We start from the raw sequence: 23,597 nt of genomic DNA, 5'->3' as shown, positions 1-23,597 counted from the left end.
TAGACGGCACCCTCGCCAGCCCTTGCCTAGCCAGCGTCGGGAAGCAGAGGGGCGGGGAAGCAGCATTTGCTTCAAGAAGTAATGCCAGAATTACTTAATCTGTGGTTTCAACTTGCCTGCCGAAGTAAGCGAGGTTTCACTGATGCTGACAGACGACTCTCCTTTCAGAACTGTCTGGTTACTGCATCCAAGAGGGGCAGGACTTAAACTGCCTGTGCAACATGCACCTCTGTAAACACGTACCTCAGCAAAGAAATTTGGCTCTCTTTAGCTTTTACACAAAAGCGTTTTAAAGTAAACTACCGATGTTTTGAGATTCCAACCGTAAATACTTCAGTCTAAGATTATAAAACAGTTAACATTAATACAACCCAAAATTAACTTTATTATATCAAAAAGTATGGTTCCTTGATATCACCTAATGCCCAGCCCTGTTCCTCCAGCTGACCCCGGCTGACCCCAGCAGGGGCTGACCCAGCTTGCACGGTAGCTCCAGGACCCTGAGCGACTCAGTGGACTGGCTGGGGAGCCCCCTCACCGTCATTCCCTGTCGTTCCCCTCCATCGGGGCGGTGGTCCCACCGTGGCATGCACAGCTCCCCGCCTCCCCGCCCCCGGCGGCCGGAAGGTCACCCTCAGGGTGGTGCTGGGCAGCGGGGAGCGGGTCGTGGGGCCTGTCCCCTCGTCTTGGCCCTGTGTGTACCACTGTGGAGTTGTTGGCCCCGCATTTCTTGGTTTGAAATGTGTGGTTTTGTGTTCTCTGCTCTTTCTCTGCCCCTAGGTTGTGACTCGGCTGATCCGCCTCTTGGGTGAGAAGATCTTGGGCAGCCTTCAGCAGGGCAGCACGACAGGTGGGTGTCGGGCAGGGGTAGGGTGTGCCCAGAGCACCCCGGGGTGCCCCCGAGCTGGGGATGGGGGGTGGGTAGGGTTTGGCAGTACTAGAACTGTACTAAGATACTGTTTTGATACTCTGGAGAGAAGCACGACTCTGTGCGAAGAAGAAAAATAGATTCTCTTCAATTTTTATCAGCTAGAAAAAGAGGAAGCGGAGGGTGAGAGCTCTGGGAAGATACTGACGGGGGGGACCCGACTCTCACTACGGGCACGGTTAGAGAGCGCAGATGGTGAAAGTGTTCTGGATGTGAGGCTTGTCCCTGCTGTCCAGTCCCTCCGGTCGCGCGGAGGTGTCTTCCCCGGAGCCACTGTCGGCCCTCGGGTCCCAGGCTGTGCTCACCGGGCTCTGAGCGTCTGGGTCTCTGGCGGCGCCGCCGCCTGGCACCCAGGAATGCGCGCTTGCCGCGTGAAGCGCTTCCGTACTTCCACGTGTGAGCTCGCCTCCGGCACGGGCCTGTCCCCACCAGGCTGGAAACACGGTTTTCTCCCCAGTGCCACTGCCACTTGGGAGGTGAGATGACTCACAGACCTTTATTTTGATGGCACTTTATATATATAATAATGGCGAGTAACTATAATAATAAATAATGAAGGTATAGCCATAAATGTAGGGGTCATTATTATTATGAACCAAGTTTTTTAACTTTTTACTTTGAAATAATTTTAGTCTCAGAAGTTGCAAAGCCAAGCGTTACGCTGTGCTCTTACCCAGCTTCGTGCCTGCAGGGTCTGCAGTGATGCCTCCTTTTTTGTTACTGAAATTAAATTTTTTTTTTTTTTTTTTTCAGTTTGTCAGTTCTTGCTAGTAAATCCATTTTATTGACGTTTTCATTGATTTTCTCTATTTTTCTGGTTTTAATTTCATTTCTTTCTGCTCCTGTCTTAATTTTTTCTTCATTCTTCTTCCTTTGGGTTTATTTTGCCCTTCTTTTTCTAGTTTCTTCCTATGGAAGTTTAAATTACTGATTCAAGACCTTTCTTTTCTAATACAAGCATTTTAGTACTATAAATTTCCCTTTAAGCAGTGCCTTCAATGCATCCCTGATTTTATTTAGTTCAAAATTTTTCTAATTTTAGACTTCAGACTTTCTCTTTGAACCATGAATTATTTTGAAGTGTGTGGGTCAGTTTCCAAATGAGTGTAGATTTTCCTGCTATCTTTATGTTATTGATTTCTAGTTTAGTTCCAATATGGTAAAAAAAAAAAAAAAAAACATGCTTTGCATGATTTCAAGTTAAGCAACTGTTTAGTAACCCAGGATAGAGTCTACGTCAGTGAATGTTCCAACATTCACTGGATGAATGTGTATTCTGCCGCAGTTGGGTGAAGTGCTCTATAAATGTCGATTTGCTCCACCTGGCTATTGGTGTTGCTTCTTCTTTATCTTTGTGGATAGTCTGTGAGCAATTCTGTTGATTACATAAAGAGGAGTGCCAAGACCCCCGCTATAATTGTTGATTCTTCTAAGTTTCCTTTCAGTTCTGCTAGTTTTTGCTTTATGTATTTTGAAACTTTGTTGTTTGGTGCTTACATATTTAAAAATTAAGCCATCTTGGTTTACTGACCCTTTTATCACTATGTAATGTCCCTCTTTATCTTTGTTCTGCAGTGTACTGTGTGATATTAATATAGTCACTTAAAAGCTGTCTTTTATTAGCATTTACATGGAATATCTTTTTTTTTGTCATTTTACTTTTAACCACCTGTGCCTTTACATTTGAAGTGTTTGAGAGCATATAGATGGGCCATGCTTTTTCTTCCCCCCTGACATGCTGTCTTTTAATTTGTGTATTTAGACTGTTTACGTTTAATGCACTTATGTATATATATATGATTTATATTTGCTGTTTTATTGTTTTCTGTTTGTTTCCTTCCCTTTTTTTTTCCCCATGACTATTTCCTCTTTCATGTCTTCTTTTGGGCTACTTGAACCTTTTTTAATATACCCTTTTTATTTGTAAATTGTTGTCAGTGTATCTTTTCATGTAGTGTTTTCAGTTCTAGACATTGTGTTATACAAACTTATCACAATCTACTAATATCAAAATTCTTACCAATTTACATGGAATATAGAATTTTTACCATCATTTAGGTCTTTTTTTTCTTTTCCTTTTCTGATATGGTTGTTGTAAATTTTACCTCTAGATATATTGAAAACCCCTACCAGGCAATGTTATGTTTTGCTTTCAAACGTGTTTATTTTTAAATAAATCAAATGCTATTTTTAAAACTGAAGAGGAAGATAGTCTATTGTCTTTTGCAGATATTTGCCTTCTTTGTCCTTTCTTTATTCCTGATTGTTTGGTTTGCTAATGCTGCAAGAATACAAAACACCACAAATGGATTGGCTTTTATTAAAGGGGGGTTTATTTGGTTACACAGTTACAGTCTTAAGGCCTTAAGGGTACCTTCACTGGAGAAAGGCCATTGGCATCCCGAAAACCTCTGTTAGCTGGGAAGGCACATGGCTGGCGTCTGCTCACTCCCAGGTTGCATTTCAAAATGGCATCCTTCAAAATGTCTGCATCAGCTTCCAACAGCCATCTTCAAAATGTCTGTCTCAGCTCAGCTAGCCATGAGCTCCTTCTGTCTGCTGAGCTTTATAGAGGCTTCCACTGAAACAACCAAGGCGCACGCTGAATGGTGGGTGCCAGACCTCCATGGAAATTATCCAATTAGTGTTACCACCTACAGCTGAGTGGGGCACATCTCCATGGGACACAACCTAACCCCAAAGGTTTCCAACTTAATAACACTAATATGTCTGCTCCCACAAGAATGCATTAAAGAATATGGCTTTTTCTGGGGGACATAATATATGCAAACTGGCACACTGATGTTTCATTTTCCCTCTGGTGTCATTTCCTTCCTGTTTGAAGAAAGCAATTATTTATTAGCAATTATGTTAGAGAAAGTCTGCTGTCAATTCATGTCCTTATTTCACCCTCATACCTAAAGGATGTTTTCACTGGATGTAGAATTCCAGGTTGATAGATCTTTTGATGTATCTTCAATCACTGACTCTTCCCACTGGCATCTTCATTCTGCTATTAGGCTGATCCAGTGAGTTTTTTGCTTCAGTTATTGTATTTTTCAGTTGTAAAATCTCCACTTGGTTCTTTCTTATAGCTTCTGTTTCTTTGCTAAGGGTTTTGATTTCTGCACTTGTTTCAAGAGTCCGTGTCCATGTCAGAGAATTCCAGCGCCTCCTGTCCTTGGTGACTGTGGACTGTCCTTTCTCATTCAAGCTGAGATTTTCCTGCTTCTTATGTTAGGTAATTTTGGGTTGTTTTATATTTTGAATATTTTGTTATGAGACTTGGGTTCCTATTTTAACTTTCTGTTTTAGCAGGCTGTCAGTGTGCTTATGTTCACAAAAGCAGATGCTCTCGTTTGTGGGCTGTGGTTTTAATAGTAATTTAATTCTCAGGGGCTCTGTGGTATTACTCTGGTCTGTCCTGTGTGTGCTCCCAGAGGTGAGCATGAAAGCTGACCGGCATTCTGCATTGCAGTCCAGTTCTCAAAGCCTTTGCGGCATGATTCCAGTCAGTTCCGTGCGTGGGCTATTTGAGAGTAAGCCCAGGACTTGCTCCGCAGGCTGAAAGAATTCCTTTCTGTTTGTGCTCTTCCCCTACTCCCAGTTGTGGGGGGGGGCAGGCAGCTCCTGTAGGGAGGTGGGGGTGCAGCTTCCTTGCTGGTGTTGGTTTAGTGCCAAGAATGGGGGGCGGGGGGCTGCTTTTTGTGGCATTCACAGGGTGGGGAGAGTCCGAGGCTCTGTCCTGGGCAGTTCTGGGCTGTGGGCTGCTGTGGGCCCAGTCACTCGATGTGGGGCAAAACTTGGCCCAGGAACTCGCCCCCAGGTCTTCCCTTGACCTCTGGGGCCCCTGGCCCCCCTGCTCTCCTCTCCTCACCCTCAGAGACCTCTGACGGCCTCCTACGCTGCATCTGGGGCTCTCGGCTGTCATTTGTGCTCTTCCAAAGACTGAAGGCACACCAGACACAGGAGTTGCAGTACCACCCCCGGGTCTGCCTGAGGTGGAAGGTTCAACACTGTTCTAGTTTGCTAATGCTGCCAGAATGCAAAACACCAGAGATGGATTGGCTTTTATAAAGGGGGTTTATTTGGTTACACAGTTACAGTCTTAAGGCCATGAAGTGTCCAAGGCAACACATCAGCAATCGGGTGCCTTCACTGGAGGATGGCCAATGGTGTCCAGAAAACTTCTGTTAGCTGGGAAGGCACGTGGCTGGCATCTGCTCCAAAGTTCTGGTTTCAAAATGACTTTCTCCCAGGACGTTCCTCTCTAGGCTGCAGTTCCTCAAAAATGTCACTCTTAGTTGCAGTTGGGGTATTTGTCCTCTCTTAGCTTCTCCGGAGCAAGAGTCTGCTTTCAACGGCCATCTTCAAACTGTCTCTCATCTGCAGCTCCTGTGCTTTCTTCAAAGTGTCCCTCTTGGCTGTAGCTCCTCTTCAAAATGTCACTCACAGCTGCACTGAGCTCCTTCTGTTTGTCAGCTCATTTATATGGCTCCACTGATCAACTTAGACCCACCCTGAATGGGCAGAGCAACAGCTCCATGGAAATTATCCAATCAGAGTCATCACCCACAGCTGGGTAGGGCGCATTCCAAAGAAACACTCAAAGAATTACAATCTAATCAACACTGATAACGTCTGCCCACACAAGATTACATCAGAGATAATGGCGTTTGGGGGACATAATACATTCAAACTGGCAGAAACACCTTCTGAGGTCAGTGGGAAGGAAGGACTCGACGCGCGGTCCCCAGGAAGAGCAGTGGAGGAAAGCCCAGCCCTGGAAGAGAGGTGGCCGGGCCGCCCGCAGAGTGTCATTTGGCTCATTTTTGTTGTGTCGTTGATCTGTTAGTTTGTTAGGTGGGCATTTTTCCTCCACATTAGAAAATTAACAGTTATGAATTTACCGTAAGGCATTTGAAAGCAGCAGAAGTGTGCTCCGAGGACAGTCGGTGTCTCCAGTGCCCGCTTCCCCCCAGCTGAGGCCTGAGCAGGGTGGGGCGAGGCGGTGATTCGGGAAGGCGGCCTGGGGGAGCTGCAGGGCGTGCATGGCAGCTTCCGTGCAGGTGAGCACGCTCTGAGGGGGGGTCCGTCCGCCGTGAGCCTGGGCACCAGCGACCAGCGCACACCCCAGACCGGGCAGGCTTTGTTCCTGCCGAGCACGGCCGCCCCACATGGCTGCGTGCTGCTTACTCCCACCTCCCACATCGTGATGGTCTCTGGACACAGCTGCAGGGCAGCTGCCGACCTCCGTCCGGGCTCAAGGAGAAGCCCTCCGAGGCCGCCGTGCATCCAGTGGGGTCCCGGCGCTGCCAACGTGCGGCCAGAAGCCCACACGGGAGTGGGCAGGCGGGAAGCCGGGGCAGGCGTGTGGACATGCTGCAGGCGGCCCTGTGGGCAGTGCAGACTTTGGCGTTTCCTGGGTGGGTGGAGCAGGAGCTGGTCTGGCTTTCTCCGGCCACTGTGTCCAGGGCTTCCGTCCATGAGGCAGAAGGCAGGAGGCCACCAGGAAATGGGGAAACCCACAGGCTCCTTGTGGCACCAGAGCCAGGAAGGGACCGTGGGAGCAGTAGGGACTGTTTGGGACATCTGTCTGGGGTGTGCGTAGGCCATCTCGTCCGTCCGTCTGCCCGGGTGTAGATACAGGCATGGCCATAGAGATAATCGTCTATCTTTCTGTCCGTGTGTAAGTACAGATACGGGTGTAGGCAATATATAGCCATCTGTTTTTATTGCTCTGTAAAGATAAGGTACTTTTGTTTGGGAGGTTTGAGTGTTTACTTACGGAGTTATATGTATAATTCCATGCCATTCTTCTCATTCAACAGCATGTCCTAGATGTTTTCTTATTGTGCGTGGAGATGCGTTTCCTTCCTCTGACAGCTGTGCAGCCGGCACTTACTGTCCTCCCCATCGATAACTGGGTTATCTTCCACTTTGCAGGCCATGCTGCTATGAACATCCTGGGTGTGGACTTTTAACAAACTTCCCGCCGTCCTCTCTCTCACATCGGGGCCTCACCCCTGCCTTCCAGTTACCAGCCCCCCCTCACCTGCAAGCCAACCCTCCGCCCTCTGTCCCACTGCCCTGGCCCTACTGCTCAGAGAGGAGGAAGACCCTCAGGGAGCGGGAGGCGGAAAGCAGGGGCCACAGGGGCCGTGTCTTTTCTGCTCGGTGGAGCAGGGGCCGTGGGCTGGAGGGAGCCGCAGGGGAGCCCCCGGGGCCTGGGACAGGCAGGCCTGGGCGGGGCGAGGTCTGTGGGCCTGGCTGCCAAGGCCTGTGGCATTGCCCGTGCCAGCAAGAGGGTCAGGCCAGTCCCTTGGCCCTTGGAAGCAGAGGCAAGGCCATGCCGCCAGGGACGGTCAGGGGAGCACTGTGGAGGTCTGCGAGCTTGTCACGCGGTCCCCTGCCTCCCACTGGGATGGCCGAGGGCAGGCGGCTCCTGGACCACCCAGGTTTCCCGGCCCCCCACGAGGCTCACTGCGCCCTCGTCGGCGGTCACCCAGAGCTGCGCCCTGACTCGGTCTGGTGGTGCTTCTGCTCTCCTTCCCTCCTGCCTCTGGAAACCCCGTCTGCGAAGCCTCCAGCCACTCACACCGTTTATCATTTCCAGATAAAACGATCGTGGCTCAGAAGAAGGGTCCTCTCACCCTTCAGGGAACCTCATTTGGGTGTTTTCTGAGCCTCAAGTTCTTCTTTTCTTTGCTCCCTGGGTCTCTTACCCCAGCTTCTCACTCTTGCTCCATTTGCCTCCTGCTCCTGTGGGCAGCACCAGCTGGCTGCCGGCGCTTCTGCAGGCCGAGGTGCTTACGAGCACGGCCTGGTGCCCGAGCAGGAGGCATGTGGGGCCGGGGCGGGGGGGAGACCTTGACGCGGTGGCCCCTGCCCTGTGCCTGCTGGAGGCCGTGCCCCTCACCAGCGTGCTCTCACCTGGGTCCCCTGCTCCGCAGGCCACGTGCTCGGGCTGCAGGCTGCCAGCAGCAAGTGGGACTCGGGGAACCCCGCCAGCAACCTGTCCACAGTGGCCGTCCTGCCGGTGTCTGAGGACGTGCCCCTCACCGCCTTCGCCCTGGAGCTCAAGCACGCCCTCAGAGCCGTTGGTGAGTGCCGGGCCCCCTCTGGTTTCTCTGCAGCAGGCAGTCGAGTGCTGCCCCTCAGGGCACAGGGCGCCCGTGGGGCCGAGCAGTGACCGCATGAGAGCTCTGTGCGGGACGCCGCTGTCGCAGGGAGAGTCTCTCCTGTTCACATCCACGGGGATGCAGTTGAGCAACTTCAGCCCAGGCGCCTTCCTGCTTCGCCAGGAGGACGTGTGCGTGCTGTGGCACTCACCTTGCACGCCCCTCCCCAAGGTGTCCGTGCCTTTACGTACAGGACCAAGGAGGCCAGCACGTCCCTGCGTGCATGGGCCGGGAGGCTGGGCAGTGTTCCCACCAAACTTCGGGATCAAAGCACAGGAAACTGGAATTCTTGAGAATTCTTGGGAATTCCTCAAATCATAATGTATTTTATATTTTTCGTAACACTTGTAACATTATTTATATATTTTATGTAATCATGAGTGACCAAATAATAAATAGTAAATAATTTTTCTGTGATAGGGTTAAATTAAAAAATTTCAGAGGTTGTCTCTAAAACATGATATAATAAATGCAAAGCATGGTGTGTTATTACATGCAGCAATATATTGTGATGAGTGTGTATTTCAATACCACGTAAAAATGCTCTCAACTCAATGCAGACATTTGATAATAGAAAATGTTAAAAGAAAGAAACATTACAACAAAATTAGTTCCAAATAAAGTTGATTTTAAAAATTGGAGGGTACCGTTACAAATATGTAATATTTGGAAGCGATTCTCAAAATGAAAGTTTAAACACATAAAGTGTTAATTTTCACTGCTTGATCGGGTTGATCTTTATCTCATGACAAAGGAAAACCTCCCTCATTTCCCACTGACATTGTCTGAATTATCTGAGTGTGTCCAGAGGCGTCTTCAAGTTGTACTTGAGGGACCTGTGGCGGCATGGAGCCCTGTACTGCAGAAAACTGTGTTCTTAGGCTTAATCCATCCCGTGGGTGTGGACCCTTGAAATGGGACCTTTGGTGGAGGCTCCTCCAGCCGAGGGGGCCCTGCTGAGTCTGATGGGTCCGAGTCCTACTGCGGGGGCCTCACAGGGAAGGCCACCGAGAGACAAAGCCCAGAAGAATCCAGGAGTCACCGGAGCCCAGCGGAGCCAGGAGAGGCTCCATGTGCGTCGCCGTGTGGCAGAAAGGCCCAGGACCGCAGCCGCCAGCCCCAGGATGCCACCGTCCCCGGAGAGGAGTGTGGTCTTGGTGAACCCTTGATTCTGGACTCGCCCAGCCTCAAACCGTGAGCCAGTCAGTTCCTGTCGTTTAAGCCGACCCACTGCCGGGTGTTTGTTTCAGCAGCCAGGAAACCGGCACAGGACATTTTTATGTAAGCTCGTTCCCTCTTTTGTTTCTAACTTTTTGCTTTGAAATAATTGTAGACTCATGGGAAGTTACAAAAAATAGCACAGCAGGATCCCACGTGCCCCTTGCCCAGCTCCCCGTGGCAGCACCTTCCACGTGGCCTTGGTGTCATCACTGACCTTCACACTTCACTGGACCCTGTCGTGGGCGTGCGTGTCCTCAGCTGTGCTACCGCACGTGCAGGTCCGTGTCCCAGCTGGGCCACAACGCGGCGACACGCTAACCGCGAGGAGGAAAGCACAGTCCTCCTGTGTCCCTCTCGCTCCCCCTCCCTCTGTTCCTCACTCTAGCGGTGTCACCCGGAGGACGTCGTGGTGTGTGGCCTTCTGAGGTTGCTGTCCCTACACAGAGTAATGCCACATAGCAAGAGCTGGTTCCATTACGTCACTGAGAAGTGTTCCGTGGCCGGGGTGGTCTGCGGTTTAACCATTCACCCGTGGAAGGATTTCTGGGTTATTTTCAGTTTTTGCCTGTTGCAGTGAAGCAGCTGTAAACACTTCAGTAATGAATGTTGTGTGGACGTAAGTTTTTATGTCTTTGGGATCAGTGCCCAGGAGTGCACTTGCTGGTTGTATGAAACTGCCACACTGTTTTCCAGAGAGGCTGCGGCACGTGATGTCCCCATCAGCAGCATGTGTGTGACCCGGGTTCCCCACGTCCTTGCCAGCGTTTGGGGTGGGCACGACTTTTTACTTCAGCAGTTCTGACAGCCAAGGAGTGAAAGCTGATCGTAATTCTGCGTTTCCCTCTCGGTTCATGATGTTGAGCATCTTTACGTGTTTATTGTCATCTGTAGATTCCTTTTGGGGAAATGACTTCATATCTTTTGCCCATTTTCTAAATGGATTCTTTGTTCTTTTACTGTTGAATTTTGAGAGGTCTTTATATAGTCAGGGTACTAGTCCTTTGTTAGATATGGGGTTTGCAAATGTTCTTTCATTATCTTAACAGGGTCTTTCCCAGAGCAAATTAAAAAAAAAAATTTTTTTAGGAAGCTTTTTTTTTTTTTTTGAAATAAATTCAAAGTTATAGGAACAGTTGCAAAAACAATACTAACCCCATACACAGAATTCCATCATACCCTGACCCCTCTCCCCTGATAGCTCAATCCACCAACTTCAACATGCTGTCACATCGCTATTTCTTTCCCTCCCTCCCTCCCTCCCTATCTATCATCCATCATCTATTTCTCTGTTTTCTGAACATATGAGAGCTAGCTGCACACATCCTTGAACATACACTATAATTCACGTATACACTTCCCATGAACAAGAACATTCTTTAATGTAATCCCATTAAGCGCAGCTAAGAAGTACAAGAGATTCAACAATGATACGAAGCTTACATTCTGTATTTCCTTTTCCTTATGTCTCAACTGTGTCCTTTTGAGCCACCTGTCTTCTATCCTCCAATCTCATCCAAGTTCATCCTTGGCATTCAATTGTCATATATACAGCCTAAATCTTCCCATTCCACCCCCTCCCTAGCATTCCATTAGTGGGATTAATCACATTTAGAATGTTGTCATGCTCTTTCCCATCATCCATTACTAGAAATTTCCCTTCACCTCAAACAGCAACCCTACACTCATTTCTTAACTCCCTATTGCCCCTTCCCCCATTTCTCTTAACCCCAAACTCTACTTTTCATCTCTATGGTTATATTCTCTGATAATTTCTTTGTGTTTACTGTGAGGTTAAAATTAACCTCTTAAATCCATATCAATCTTGTTTTTCTTTGATACCACCTTCACTTCAATAGGGCACATAAACTATGTTCCTGTACTCCTCCATTCCCCTACCTTTATATAGTTCTTGTCAAAAATTACATATTTTACATTGAGTTCAAAACCACTGATTCTTCATTAGAGTTTGTGTATTTTATATCATGTAGGAAGTAAATAGTAGAGTTACAGTTCAGAAATTATTGACTTCTATTTGTATTCCATTGTGGTTGGAGAATGTTCTTTGAGTATATTCAATTTTTTTTTTTTTTTTAATTTCTTGAGGCTTGTTTTATGTCCCAGCTTATGGTCCCTTCTGGAGAAAGATCCATGATGACTGGAGAAAAATGAGTGTCCTGGTGATTTGGTATGTAAGGTACTATATATGTCTGTTAAAATTCTCTGTATCTCTCTCTCCTTTCTTTGTTTCTCTGTTGGTAAGGCTCCCTTTAGAATCTGAAGTAGGGCAGGTCTTTTATTGGCAAAATCTCTCAGCATTTGTTTGTCTGTGAAGAATTTAAGCTCTCCCTCAAATTTGAAGGAGAGTTTTGCTGGATAAAGTATTCTTGGTTGGAAATTTTTCTCTCTCAGAATTTTAAATATGTCATGCCACTGCCTTCTCGCCTCCATGGTGGCCGCTGAGTAGTCACAACTTAGTCTTACGTTGTTTCCTTTGTATGTGATGAGTTGCTTTTCTCTTGCTGCTTTCAGAACTTGCTCCTTCTCTTCAGTATTTGACAGTCTGATCAGAATATGTCTTGGAGTGGGTTTATTTGGATTTATTCTATTTGGAGTTCGCTGGGCATCTATGCTTTGTTTATTTATATTGTGTAGAAGGTTGGGGAAGTTTTCCCCAACAATTTCTTTGAATACTCTTTCTAGACCTTTACCCTTCTCTTCCCCTTCTGGGACACCAATGAGTCTTAAGTTTGGACGTTTTATTTTATCTATCATATCCCTGAGATCCATTTCGATTTTTTCGACTTTTTTCTCCATTCTTTCATTCTTTCATTTTCTGTTCTGTGGACTTCTAGGACACTGAAACGTTGTTCAGCTTCCTCTAGTCTTGTGAATATCCATAGTCTTTTTGATTTGGCCAACAGTTTATTTTATTTCAATGAGATCTTCTATTTTTTTATTTACTCTTGCAATGTCTTTATGCTCTTCTAGGGTCTTCTTTATGTCGTTTATATCCTGGGCCATGGTCTTCTTGATATCCTTTAAATCCTTTGCCATGTTTTCGTTCCTCAATTGTAGTTCATTGATTAATTGTGCGGGGTACTTTGTCTCTTCTGATATCTTGATTTGTGTGTTTGGAGATGGATTCTCCATATCGTCTGGTTTTATCATATGTATTAAGATTTTCTGTTGTTTTTGGCCTCTTGGCATTTGCTTTGCTTGATAGGGTTCTTTCAAGTTGTTAAAAAAAAAATACCTATCTTATTTTTCAGAAACGCAGTTTGGTGGCGTGCACTTTCTCTAACTACCCAGCAGATGGAGTCTGTGAGTCACCTGTACCCCTCAAATCAGTTCTCCACCTTGTCCCCGCGGTGTGTGGGGAAATGATTCTTGTGGGGTTCAGTTGGAGAACTCAGTCTGGGTGTGTTGCTGGAGCTGTCCGCCCTGAATGTGGGGTGTGTGTATGGGTGGCCAGGGAGGAAGGACAGTTTTAATATTCAAATCCCCCAGGTTCCCGCGGATTTAAGGCCGCCGCAAGTTTCATTTCAGCCCCAGATCCTCTCTCTCGTCCCATAAACCACCGGACTTGGTGTAGTGTCCCTGGGTTCACCGAGTGGGTCCCCCCGCCCAGCTGCGATCCTCCAGGACCTCTGCCGAGGGAATGCCGTGCTACGTCACCAGTGCGTGCCATCCCTCAAGGGAAGCCCTAGGCCGCCGGGCCATGCAGCGGCGCTCTCAGCCTGATGCAAAGATGGCCAAATGGGGCGTCTCAGCCCCCCCTCCTCGCACAGTTCCTCCTTCCCAGTTCTGGGACACCTGGCAGGGCTCTGGGCTGTGGGCACAATCCCAGGCAGGAGTTTATCCAGCCCTCCGGGGAGCCAGCTGCGAGCCATGGGGTTTCTTTCTGCTTCCGGCTCTCCCCTCCATTCCCCCAGCCCTGAGGGTATCTGCAGCGGGCTGTCTTCCTGGCCAGACACCGAGAGGCCGGCCCAGCCCCCTCTTTCTGTGTTTTACTGCGTGGTTCCCACTTCCGCAACTGCAGCCGCTCCTGGGTCTTTCCCTTTTTTTTTTCTTTTTTTTTAAAAGAGCCCATCGGTCACCAAATGCCAAACCCTGGCTTTCCCAGACCGCCGCGCGGCTGCAGGTCTTCCAGCCAGCTTACTCACTCGTTTCAGAGTGCAGACTCCCGGTTTGACCAAGTATACGGCCCCTGTGGAACTAGCAGACCTCGTCCAGCTGGCGCATCGCTGTAACCGGTATTCTGGGTCACTTTCTGTTTTTTTTCTAGTGTTTTTCACGGAGGTGTATTTTTGCCGTCTCACCTAGCTGCCATCTTAGTTTCTCCTAGGAAATTTTTTGTATTTCCCAAACAGATGCTCTCCATTCCCTCTCCCCTCATCCCCTGGTGACCTCGAATCTGCTTTCTATCTCTGTGTATTTGCTATTTCCAATCATCTCTTATACTGATCACAGGCATTACGTGTCCTTATGGGCCTTGCTTACTTCACTGAGCATAATGTTTTCAATGTTCTCCATGTTGCAGCAGGTCTCAGAACTTGCTTCTTTCTTACTGCTGAAGAATACTCTGTTGTGTATACATGCCACAGTTTGTTTGTCAGTGCATTTGCTGGTGGACACTTGGGTTGTTTCCAGCTTTTGGCTATTGTGAATAATGCTGCTATAAACATTGGTGTACAAGTATCAGTTTCAGACTCTGTTTTCACTTTCTTTGGGTACACACCTAGAAGTGGGATTGCCAGTGTTCTAGTTTGCTAATGCTGCTGGAATGCGAAACACCAGAAATGGATTGGCTTTTATAAAGGGGGTTTATTTGGTTACACAGTTACAGTCTTAAGGCCATAAAGTGTCCAATGTAAGGCATCAACAATCAGGTACCTTCACTGGAGGATGGCCAGTGGCATCCAGAAAACTTCTGTTAGCTGGGAAGGCACTTGGCTGGCGTCTGCTCCAGAGTTCTTGTTTCAAAATGGCTTTCACCCAGAACGTTCCTCTCTAGGCTGCAGTTCCTCAAAAATGTCATTCTTAGTTGCTCTTGGGGTGTTTGTCCTCTCTTAGCTTCTCTGGAGCAAGTGTCTGCTTTCAACTGCTATCTTCAAACTGTCTCTCATCTGCAGCTACTCTCTCAGCTTCTGTGTGTTCTTCAAAGTGTCTCTCTTGGATGTAGCAAGTTCACTCTGTCTGAGCTTAGATAGTGCTCTAGTAAACTCATCAAGGCCCACACTGAATGGGCAGGGCCACACCTCCATGGAGATTATCTATCTAATCAGAGTCATCAGCCACAGTTGAGTGGGTCACATCTCCACGGAAACACCCAATCAAAGAATTACAATCTTATCAACACTAATATGGCTGCCCACACAAGATTACATCAAAGATAATGCCATTTGGGGGGACACAGTACATTCATACCAGCACACCCAGGTTAAATAGTGTATTAGGATTCTCTAGGGAAACAGAACCAACAGGAGATACATGTAAATATTATGAGATTTTAATAAGAAATGTCTCACATGACTGTGAGGATGGACAAGTCCAGATTCCATAGGGCAGGCCACAAGCTGGAAATGCTGGTGAAGGTTTTTGATGAATTCCCCAGAGAAGCTGGCTGGCTGAAGTAGAGATGGAAATTCTCTCTTCTGAGTGTGGAAATCATTACTTGTCCTTTTTAGGCCTTCAGCTGATTGGATGAGGCTTCTCTCATTGTTGAAGGCCGTCTCCTCAGCTGATTGTAGACGCAATCTGCCATAGATGCAATCAACTTAGCGATGACTTAAGTCCATGAAATGTCCTCACAGTAACAATCAGGCCACTGCCTGCTTGACCAAACAAGTGGACGCAGTAACCTGGCCAAGTCGATGCATGAATTTAACCACCACAAACGGTAACTCTACATTTAACTTTCTGAAGAACTGCCATGTTGCTTTCTACAGTGGCTGCATCATCATACCTTCCTGCCAACAGTGCACTAGAGTTTGAATTTATCTGCATCCTCTCCAACTCTTGTTATTTTGTTTGTTGTTTTTAATAATGACCATCCTTGTGGGTGTAAAGTGGTATCTCATTATGGTTTTGATTTGCATGTCCCTATGGCTAATGATATTGAGCATCTTTTAATGTATTTATTGACCATTTGTAAATCTCCTTTGGAGAAATGTGTGTTCAAGTCTTTTCCCCAGGCTTTTAATTGGGTGATATTCCAGTTTGCTAAAGCTGCCAGAATGCAATACCAGAAATGGATTGGCTTTTACAATGGGGATTTATTAGTTTACAAATTTACAGTTCTAGGCCATAAAAGTGTCCCAGTTCAGACATCAACAGGCAATACCTTCTCTGAAGAAAGGCTGCTGGCATCAGGGGTTCCTCTGTCAGAGAGCAAGGCACATGGCGGCATCTGCTTGTCCTTTGTTCCCGGGTTTTGTTGCTTTCAGTCACACCGTATAACCTATATAGTTACACAGCCATCCTCAAAAATCAAGGCTGGTGGATTGCAGTTCAACAGTTTCAGGTATTTCCTTCTAGCTATTCTAATACATTAAAAACTAAAAAGGGATAACTATGTAGTGCATCAGAATAACCTCCAGAATGACCTCTTGACTCTGAAATCTCTCAGCCACTGAAACTTCCTTTTGTTTAATTTCTCTTCCCCCTTTGGTCAAGGCTTTCTCAATCCTACAATGCCAGGTCCAGGCTCATCCCCAGTAATCATGTCCCATGTTGCTATGGAGATTTATACCCCTGGGAATCATGTCCCACGTAGTGGGGAGGGCAGTGATTTACCTACACAGTTGGCTTAGAGAGAGAGCCCACATCGGAGCAACAAAGAGATTCTCTGGGGGAGCCTCTTAGGCACCATTCTAAGTAGGCTTAGCCTCTCCTTTGCAGTAACGAGCTTCATAAAGGCAAGTGCCAAGATCGAGAATTTGGCCTACCTCAATGGTAGCCCCCAGTGCTTGTGAGAATATCAGGAATACCCCAAGTGGGGAAGTTTAATATTGCTACATTTTCCCCCAGGCCCTCAAGGGGACTTTGCAAATTTTTTTAATTCTCTGCCCAAATTACTCTGGGATGTATTGGGGGTTCACACTAATGTGTACAAACCAACCAGATTACACTCCCTATTCAAAGTTCCATGAAATTATGGTGTTTGAATAAACTGACCATACAAGTTAAATTATATAGTGTGCTACAGAAAATATACTTTGCACCCAGTAAATATCTCTTTCATTGGTCTCACACAGAGGTTGAAGTTTGATAACACTGTCAATATCGTCCGTTACCCTTCAGTCTGATTTACATTAGTCCTAACCAAGTCCATTTTGTTCATATCTCTAATTGAAGTCTGATCTCTTTTTTCAGATTCTTTAACATATGCTGTATGGGGTTATACTGATACTCATAGCTGCCAGACTCTGGCTCTAGTCTTGGGTGTTACACAGATACCCAAAGCTCCAGGGACTGACCAGGTTATACGCAAAGAGCTCAGCCTCTCAGAATTTAGAAACAACGATTACACAGGGATAGATGGGACTGCTGTAAGAGCTCACAATCTAGGGACCTTTACCGTAAGCCTTCCCCTGATAGCCTGTGCTCTCAGACTCAATTCTCAGAGCTTGCACATTATAGTTAGTCCATATTAGTGAGGCATTATACTGTTCGTCTTTTCATTTCTGGTTTATTTCACTCAAAATACTTTCCTCAATGTCCATTCACCTAGTTGCATACCTCACAACTTCATTCCTTCTTGTAGTGGCTCAATATTCTGTTATGTGTTTACACCACAGTTCCCCATTCCATTCATCAGTCAGTGTACCCTTAGGCCACTTCCATCCACTGCGAATCATGAATACTGCCACCATGAACCACACTGTGCAAATGTCCATTCATGTTCCTCTTTTCAGTTCGTCCAAGTATATACTCAATAAGGGGGTTGCAGGACCATATGTCAACCCCATAGTTAGCTTCCTGTGGAACCACCACACTGCACTCCAGATGGGCTGCACCATTCTACTTCCCTACCAACAGTGATTGAGAACATCACTCTGTTCATTTTGTAGACAGTTTTATTCACATACCATATATTCCCTCCTAAGTAAGCAATCTATGGTTCCCTGTATAATCACATAATTATGCATTCACCACCACTATCTATATGAGGATATTTCCATTTCTTCCACAAAGAAAGAGGAAGAGGCAAAAAAAAGAAAGAAGGAAAAAAATGATGACTAAGAAAAAACAAAAGAAAAACTAAAATAAAATACAATAAAAAGGTCAGAACCCTCCCCTATATCCCCTTCTTACGGACATTTAGCTTTGATATATTGCCTTTGTTACAATTAATGGATGCCTATTACAGTGTTACTGTTAACTATCAAATCTAGTTTGTATTGAATGTATTTTTCCCCAGTACCATCCCATTTTCAACACCTTGCAAAGTTGACATTCATTTGTTTTCCCTCACATAAAAACATTCTTATATTTGTACATTTAATCACAGTTATTGACCACTCTGGGTTTCGCTATGTTATGCCATCCCAGTCTTTATCTTCTGTCTTTCCTTCTGGTGTCCCACATGCCCCTAACCGTCCTCTTTCAACCAGACTCACAGTCATCTTTGATCAGTGTACTTAGAATATTGTGCTACCATCTCCCAGTAGTGTGCTATCCATTTCTGGATCTATACAATCAATCCTGATGCACATTCTATATTCCTTCAGCATCAAATGCCCGATCTTTACCCTCTTTGTATCCCCTGGTATCTTCATTTCTACACTCTTCTCTCAACCCTCTCTCCTGTCTGTTCCTGTCTGTCTGTAGCACTCCCTTTACTATTTCCTGTAGAGGAGGCCTCCTGTTCACAAACCCTCTCAGTATCTGTTTATCTGTAAATATTTTAAACTCTCCCTCATTTTTGAAGGACAGTTTTGCCAGATATAGGATTCTTGGCGTTTTTCTCTTTCAGTATTTTGAATATATCATACCATTGCCTTCTCGCCTTCATAGTTTCTACTGAGAAATCTGCATATAGTCTTACCAAGCTTCTCTTGTATGTGATGGTTTGCTTTTCTCTTGCTGCTTTCAGAATTCTCTCTTTGTCTTTGACATTTGATAATCTGATTATAAAGTGTCTTGGCGTAGGTCTGTTTGGATCCGTTCTGTTTGAGTTACGCTGCCCTTCTTGGACCTGAAATTTTATGTCTTTCATAAGAGTTGGCAAATTTTCATTGATTATTTTCTCTATTATTCTTTCTACTCTTTTTCCCTTCTCTTCTCCTTCTGGGACACCTACAACACATATTTTCATGCACTTCATCTTCTCATTCAGTTCCTGAGTCCCTGCTCGTATTTTTCCATTCTTTTCCCTATCTGTTCTTTTTGTATAGGATTTCAAGTGTCCTGTTGTCCAGTTCATGAATCCTTTCTTCTGCATCTCCAAGTCTGCTGTTGTATGTCTCCATTGTGTTTTTCATCTCTTCTGTTGTGCCTTTCATTTCCATAAGTTCTGCCATTTATTTTTTCAAGCTTATGAATTCTTCCTCGTGGTCACCCAGTGTCGTCTTTATATTTTTCATCTCTTTTGTCACATTTTCTTTCAACTTGTTAATTTGATTTAGAAGATTTGTTTGAACATCTTTGATTAGTTGTTTCAACTCTTGAATCTCAGTTGAGGTGTTAGTTTTTCCCTTTGGGCCATATCCTCATGTTTCCTGATGTGGCTCATGATTTTTTGTTATCTAGACATCTGATTTTCTTGGCTAGTTTACTCTTGGGGTGGTTTTCTTTCTTTTTCTAGTGTTTTCTTATTGTTTGTCTCTGATCTGTATCTTTTCTTTGTTTTTCTCATGACTGTGTCCCCCAGTCTTCCCCCCAAAATCAGGCACCCACCAAGTCCCGCCACAGGGATGGGAGGTGGGCACTGGGCGCCCCAGCAGGTTCACTGTGTGTGGTAGTACAGGTCTGCTGGCTTCCAGTGGTGCTCTGCTTTCCACCAGCCAGCAAGACCTGGGTTTGTTTTAGAGCCCTGCTTTAACAGTTGGGTTTTCTGTATTTCTCAGCCGAAACAGGGCTGGGTCTCTTCACAGGGCATTTTCCCGTGCTCCTAAGGATGGGTGTGACGCATCTTCTTAAAAATAGTTTTATTCCCTTGCACTTTCTGGACCGTCCAGCAGATGGTGCTGTTTGGTAACTTGTCCTCAAAGGCTGCTTTGCCTCAGAGCAAAGCCTGTGTCTACACAGGTGAGCTGAAACTGTGGGATTCCTACCTCACTTTGCCAGGCAAAATCCGGCTCAATGTGGGGCTACAGCTGTGGCAAAGTACTCCCTCAGCTGACCCAGCCCTCCAGCTGTCTCCAAAGAAAGGAAACAGCCGCCAGCTGCTGCGTCCCTCGGGTGGGGGAAGGGCTATCAGACCTGGAGCTGCAAACAGTCATTGTTCACATTTTCTCAGCCTCTTTGTCCTTCACTGGCCTGGTCCTTGAAATATCTTCCCCTGTCCCCTGGGTCTTAAAACAGTGGGGTTAAGTCTCACTGCTGTGAGAGATTTTAAAATCTGTGTCCCTGATGGGAGGGCTCCCGTCTGCTGATTCTGTGCCTTTCCCACAGGGCAACTGCGGGAGGGGAGGACCGGCTGGTCTGGGGTGGAAGATTCCTACCTGGTATTTCTCCTCTTTCTTCATTTCAGCATTTGCAGAGTCCTTCTCCAGTCTATATCCTCCTCCAGGGTTTCAAACAGTTCATAAGTTTCTTTTTTTTTTTTTTCATTGAAACTTCATTGTTTTTATTTCTTCAGGATCCATAGTAATGACACCCCCCTCGTTTATTATTTTGTTTATTTGGGTCTTCTTTCTTTTTTACTTTGTCATTCTAGCTAGGGGTCCATCAATCTTGTTGATCTCAAAAACTAACTTTTGGTTTTATTTATTCTCTCTACTGTCTTTTTGTTCTCCATATCATTTATTTCTGCTTTAATCCTTGTTATTTCCTTTCTTGTACTTGCTTTAGGGTTACTTTGCTGATCATTCTCTAGCCTCTTCAGTTGTTCCATTAGTTCTTTGGTTTTAGCTCTTTCTTCCTTTTTGATATATGCATTTAGAGCTATAAATTTCCCTCTCAATACCGCCTTTGCTGCATCCCACAGGTTTTGATATGTTGTGCTCTTGTTTTCATTTGTCTCTAGGAATTTACCTATTTCTCTTGCAGTTTCTTCTGTGACCCACTGGTTGTTTAGGAGTGTGTAGTTTAACCTCCTTATATTTGTGAAAGATCTGGTTCTTTGATGGTTATTGATTTCTAGTTGCATTCCATTAGGGTCAGAGTATATGCTTTGAATAATTTCAATCTTCTAAAATTTGTTGAGGCTTGTTTTATGCCCTGGCATATTACCTATCCTGGAGAAAATTCTATGAGCACTAGAGAAGAATGTATATCCTGGTACGTTGGGATGTAATGCTCTATATATGTCTATTAGGTGTAATTCACGTATCACATTGTTTAGGTTATCAATTTCTTTATTGGTCCTTGTTCTGGTTTGCTAATGCTGCAGAATGCAAAACACCAGAGATGGATTGGCTTTTATAAAAAGGGGGTTTATTTGGCTACACGTTTACAGTCTTAAGGCCATAAAGTGTCCAAGGTAACACATCAGTAATCAGGTACCTTCACTGGAGGATGGCCAATGGCGTCTGGAAAACCTCTGTTAGCTGGGAAGGCACGTGGCTGGTGTCTGCTCCAAAGTTCTGGTTTCAAAATGGCTTTCTCCCAGGACGTTCCTCTCTAGCAAGCTTGCTCCTCTTCAAAATGTCACTCACAGCTGCACTGAGTTCCTTCTCTTTGAGTCAGCTCATTTATATGGCTCCACTGATCAAGTCCCACCCTGAATGGGTGAGGCCACGCCTCCATGGAAATATCCCATCAGTCATCACCCACAGCTGGGTGGGGCACATTCCAAGCAAATATAATCAGCACCAAAACATCTGCCCCACAAGACTACATCAAAGATAATGGCATTTGGGGGACACAATACATTCAAACTGGCACAGTCCTCTATCTGCTTGTTCTGTCTATAGAATAGAGTGGTGTGTTGATGTCTCCCATGATTGTTTTAGAAACACCTGTTGCTTCCTTCAGTTTAGCCAATGTTTGTCTCATGTACGTTGGAGCTCCTTGATTTGGTACATAAACATTTATGATTGTTATTTCTTCTTGGTGAATTGTCCCGTTTATTAGTATATCATGTCCTTCTTTGCCTCTTATGACATCTTTGCATTTGAAGTCTATTTCATCTGAGATTGTTATTACTATCCTTGCTTTCTTTTGTGTGTAGCTTGCATGAAATATTTTTTTCCCATCCTTTCACTTTGAGTCTCTTTGTGTTAATGGGCCTAGGATGAGTCACTTGTAAACAGCATATTGATGCTTCATACTTCTTAATCCATGCTGCCAATCTGTATCTTTTAATTGTGGAGTTTAATCCATTCACACTCTTGTTATTACTGTGAAGGCAGTTCTTGAGTTAGCCATCTTATACTTTGGTTTTTATTAGTCATATCTGTCCCCCAACCCCCTCATTTTTTTATTCCCTTTAAGCCACCCTTACTAATACTCTTTGGTTCTGTGCCCTTTTCCAGACCTCTCTCTCCTTTCTTTTTTACTCAAACAGTAGAACTCCCTTTAGTATTTCTTGCAAGGCAGGTCTCTTGTTAACAGATTCTCTCAGCATTTGTTTGTCTGTGAAAATTTTAAACTCTCCCTCAATTTTGAAGGAGAGCTTTGCTGGATAAAGAATTCTTGACTGGCAATTTTTCTCATTCAGAATCTTAAATATGTCACACTACTGCCTTCTCACTTCCATAGTGCCCACTGAATAGTCAATACTTAATCTTATGTGCTTTCCCTTGTATGTGGTGAATTGCTTCTATCTTGCTTCTTTCTCTCTTGCTTCTTTCTTTCTCTCTTGCTTCTCTTCAGCATTTGACAATTTGATCAGTATATGTCTCAGAGTGGGTTTATTTGGATTTATTCTATTTGGAGTTCGTTGGGCATCTTTTATTTATATATTTATGTCATTTAGAAGGGTTGGGAAGTTTTACCCAACTATATTTTGAAAAGATCTCCCTTGCTTTTTCGTCTTCTCCTTCTGGGGCACCAAACATTCTTTTATTTGTGTGCTTCATATTGTCCATCATTTCCCTGATACCCATTTCAATTTTTTCTATCTTTTTCACCATTTGTTCTTTTGTGTGTTTGCATTCCATTGTCTGTCCTCTAGTTTGCTTATCCTTTCTTCTGCCTCTTCAAATCTGGTGTTATGTGTCTCTAGAATAGTTTTAATTTGAGCAACAGTATCTTTTTTTTCCATAAGATGTGCTATTTTTTCATTTACTCTTTCAAATTATTTTTTATGTTCTTCTACGGTCTTCTTGTTGTCCTTTATGTCTTTATCCATCTCATTGAAGTTGCTAAGGAGATTTGTGTGTACTTCTTTGATTAATTGCTCCAAGTTCTGTGTCTCCTCCAGCTTTTTAATTTGGTCATTTTTGTTGTCCAGAGCTTCTGTTTTTTTCATATGTTTTATTATTTTCTGTTGTTTTTGGCCTCTTGGCATTTGCTTATCTTGATAAGGTTATTTTAGGATATGCAGGATTACTTGAACATTTATTTGTAATTTGGCAGAGCCATAGCTTGGTGAAGTGTACTTTCCCTGTCCTCCCAGCAGATGGTGCTCTTGAGCCACCTCTTACCCTCCAGCCACTTATTCCCCAACTTCATCCGTGCACTGAGTGGGGGTCCAAACTGGGTGGAAATCCTATCAGTGTACCAATTTTCCGTGTGCACTGCGAGCCCTTTGGGAACCGGTTGGGCCATGCACAGTTCGGCAGGGAGTCAGCTCCAGGACACAGTGGTCCTGGTAGTTCCTGGGGTTGCAAGTAGAGTACTCTGGGGCTGCAGAGCTGCACATCTCACCTTCCAGCTCAAATGCACCGCCGTCCCTGTCCTTCCATGCACCTTTGAGTCCTTGAGGTTGGGGATAGGCTCCTGTCCGCTGTGCACCCTGCGGGCTTCCATGGAGGAAGATTTGCAGTCACAAGACTGCCAAATCCTGAGTTCCCTCATGGAGCTTTCGGCCGTGGGGCTGTGAAAGGTTATCTCCCCAGCCAACTGCTGAGAACGGTGCATGGGGCTTAGGAGGTTGCTCCCTTCCGCGCTCGTCAGCTGGCTCCAACTGCTCATTCCCTGGCGGCGTTCAGGGCTGA

At 45.4% G+C, this 23,597-nt stretch overlaps 1 protein-coding gene across 11 annotated transcripts in view; it reads left to right on the top strand.

Moving 5' to 3' along the window:
• PNPLA7 (patatin like phospholipase domain containing 7) overlaps positions 1 to 23,597 on the top strand; it is a 116,214-nt gene that overhangs the window by 67,512 nt on the left and 25,105 nt on the right. For all 11 annotated transcript variants that reach the window (XR_005210668.1, XM_037797680.1, XM_037797681.1 and 8 more), the window contains 2 exons: positions 781 to 850; positions 7,882 to 8,031. Coding sequence is in view for 10 of the 11 variants with exons in the window: in XM_037797680.1 (XP_037653608.1) it covers positions 781 to 850; positions 7,882 to 8,031 (220 nt within the window). In the remaining variant the exon portion in view is untranslated. The remainder of the gene's footprint in view (positions 1 to 780; positions 851 to 7,881; positions 8,032 to 23,597) is intronic.

The sequence above is a fragment of the Choloepus didactylus genome, chromosome 10 (assembly GCF_015220235.1).
Source record: "Choloepus didactylus isolate mChoDid1 chromosome 10, mChoDid1.pri, whole genome shotgun sequence".
NCBI classification, from domain to species: domain Eukaryota; kingdom Metazoa; phylum Chordata; class Mammalia; order Pilosa; family Megalonychidae; genus Choloepus; species Choloepus didactylus.
The sequence above is the reverse complement of the archived record's forward strand: the minus strand, read 5'-3'. Positions and strand labels throughout refer to the sequence as shown.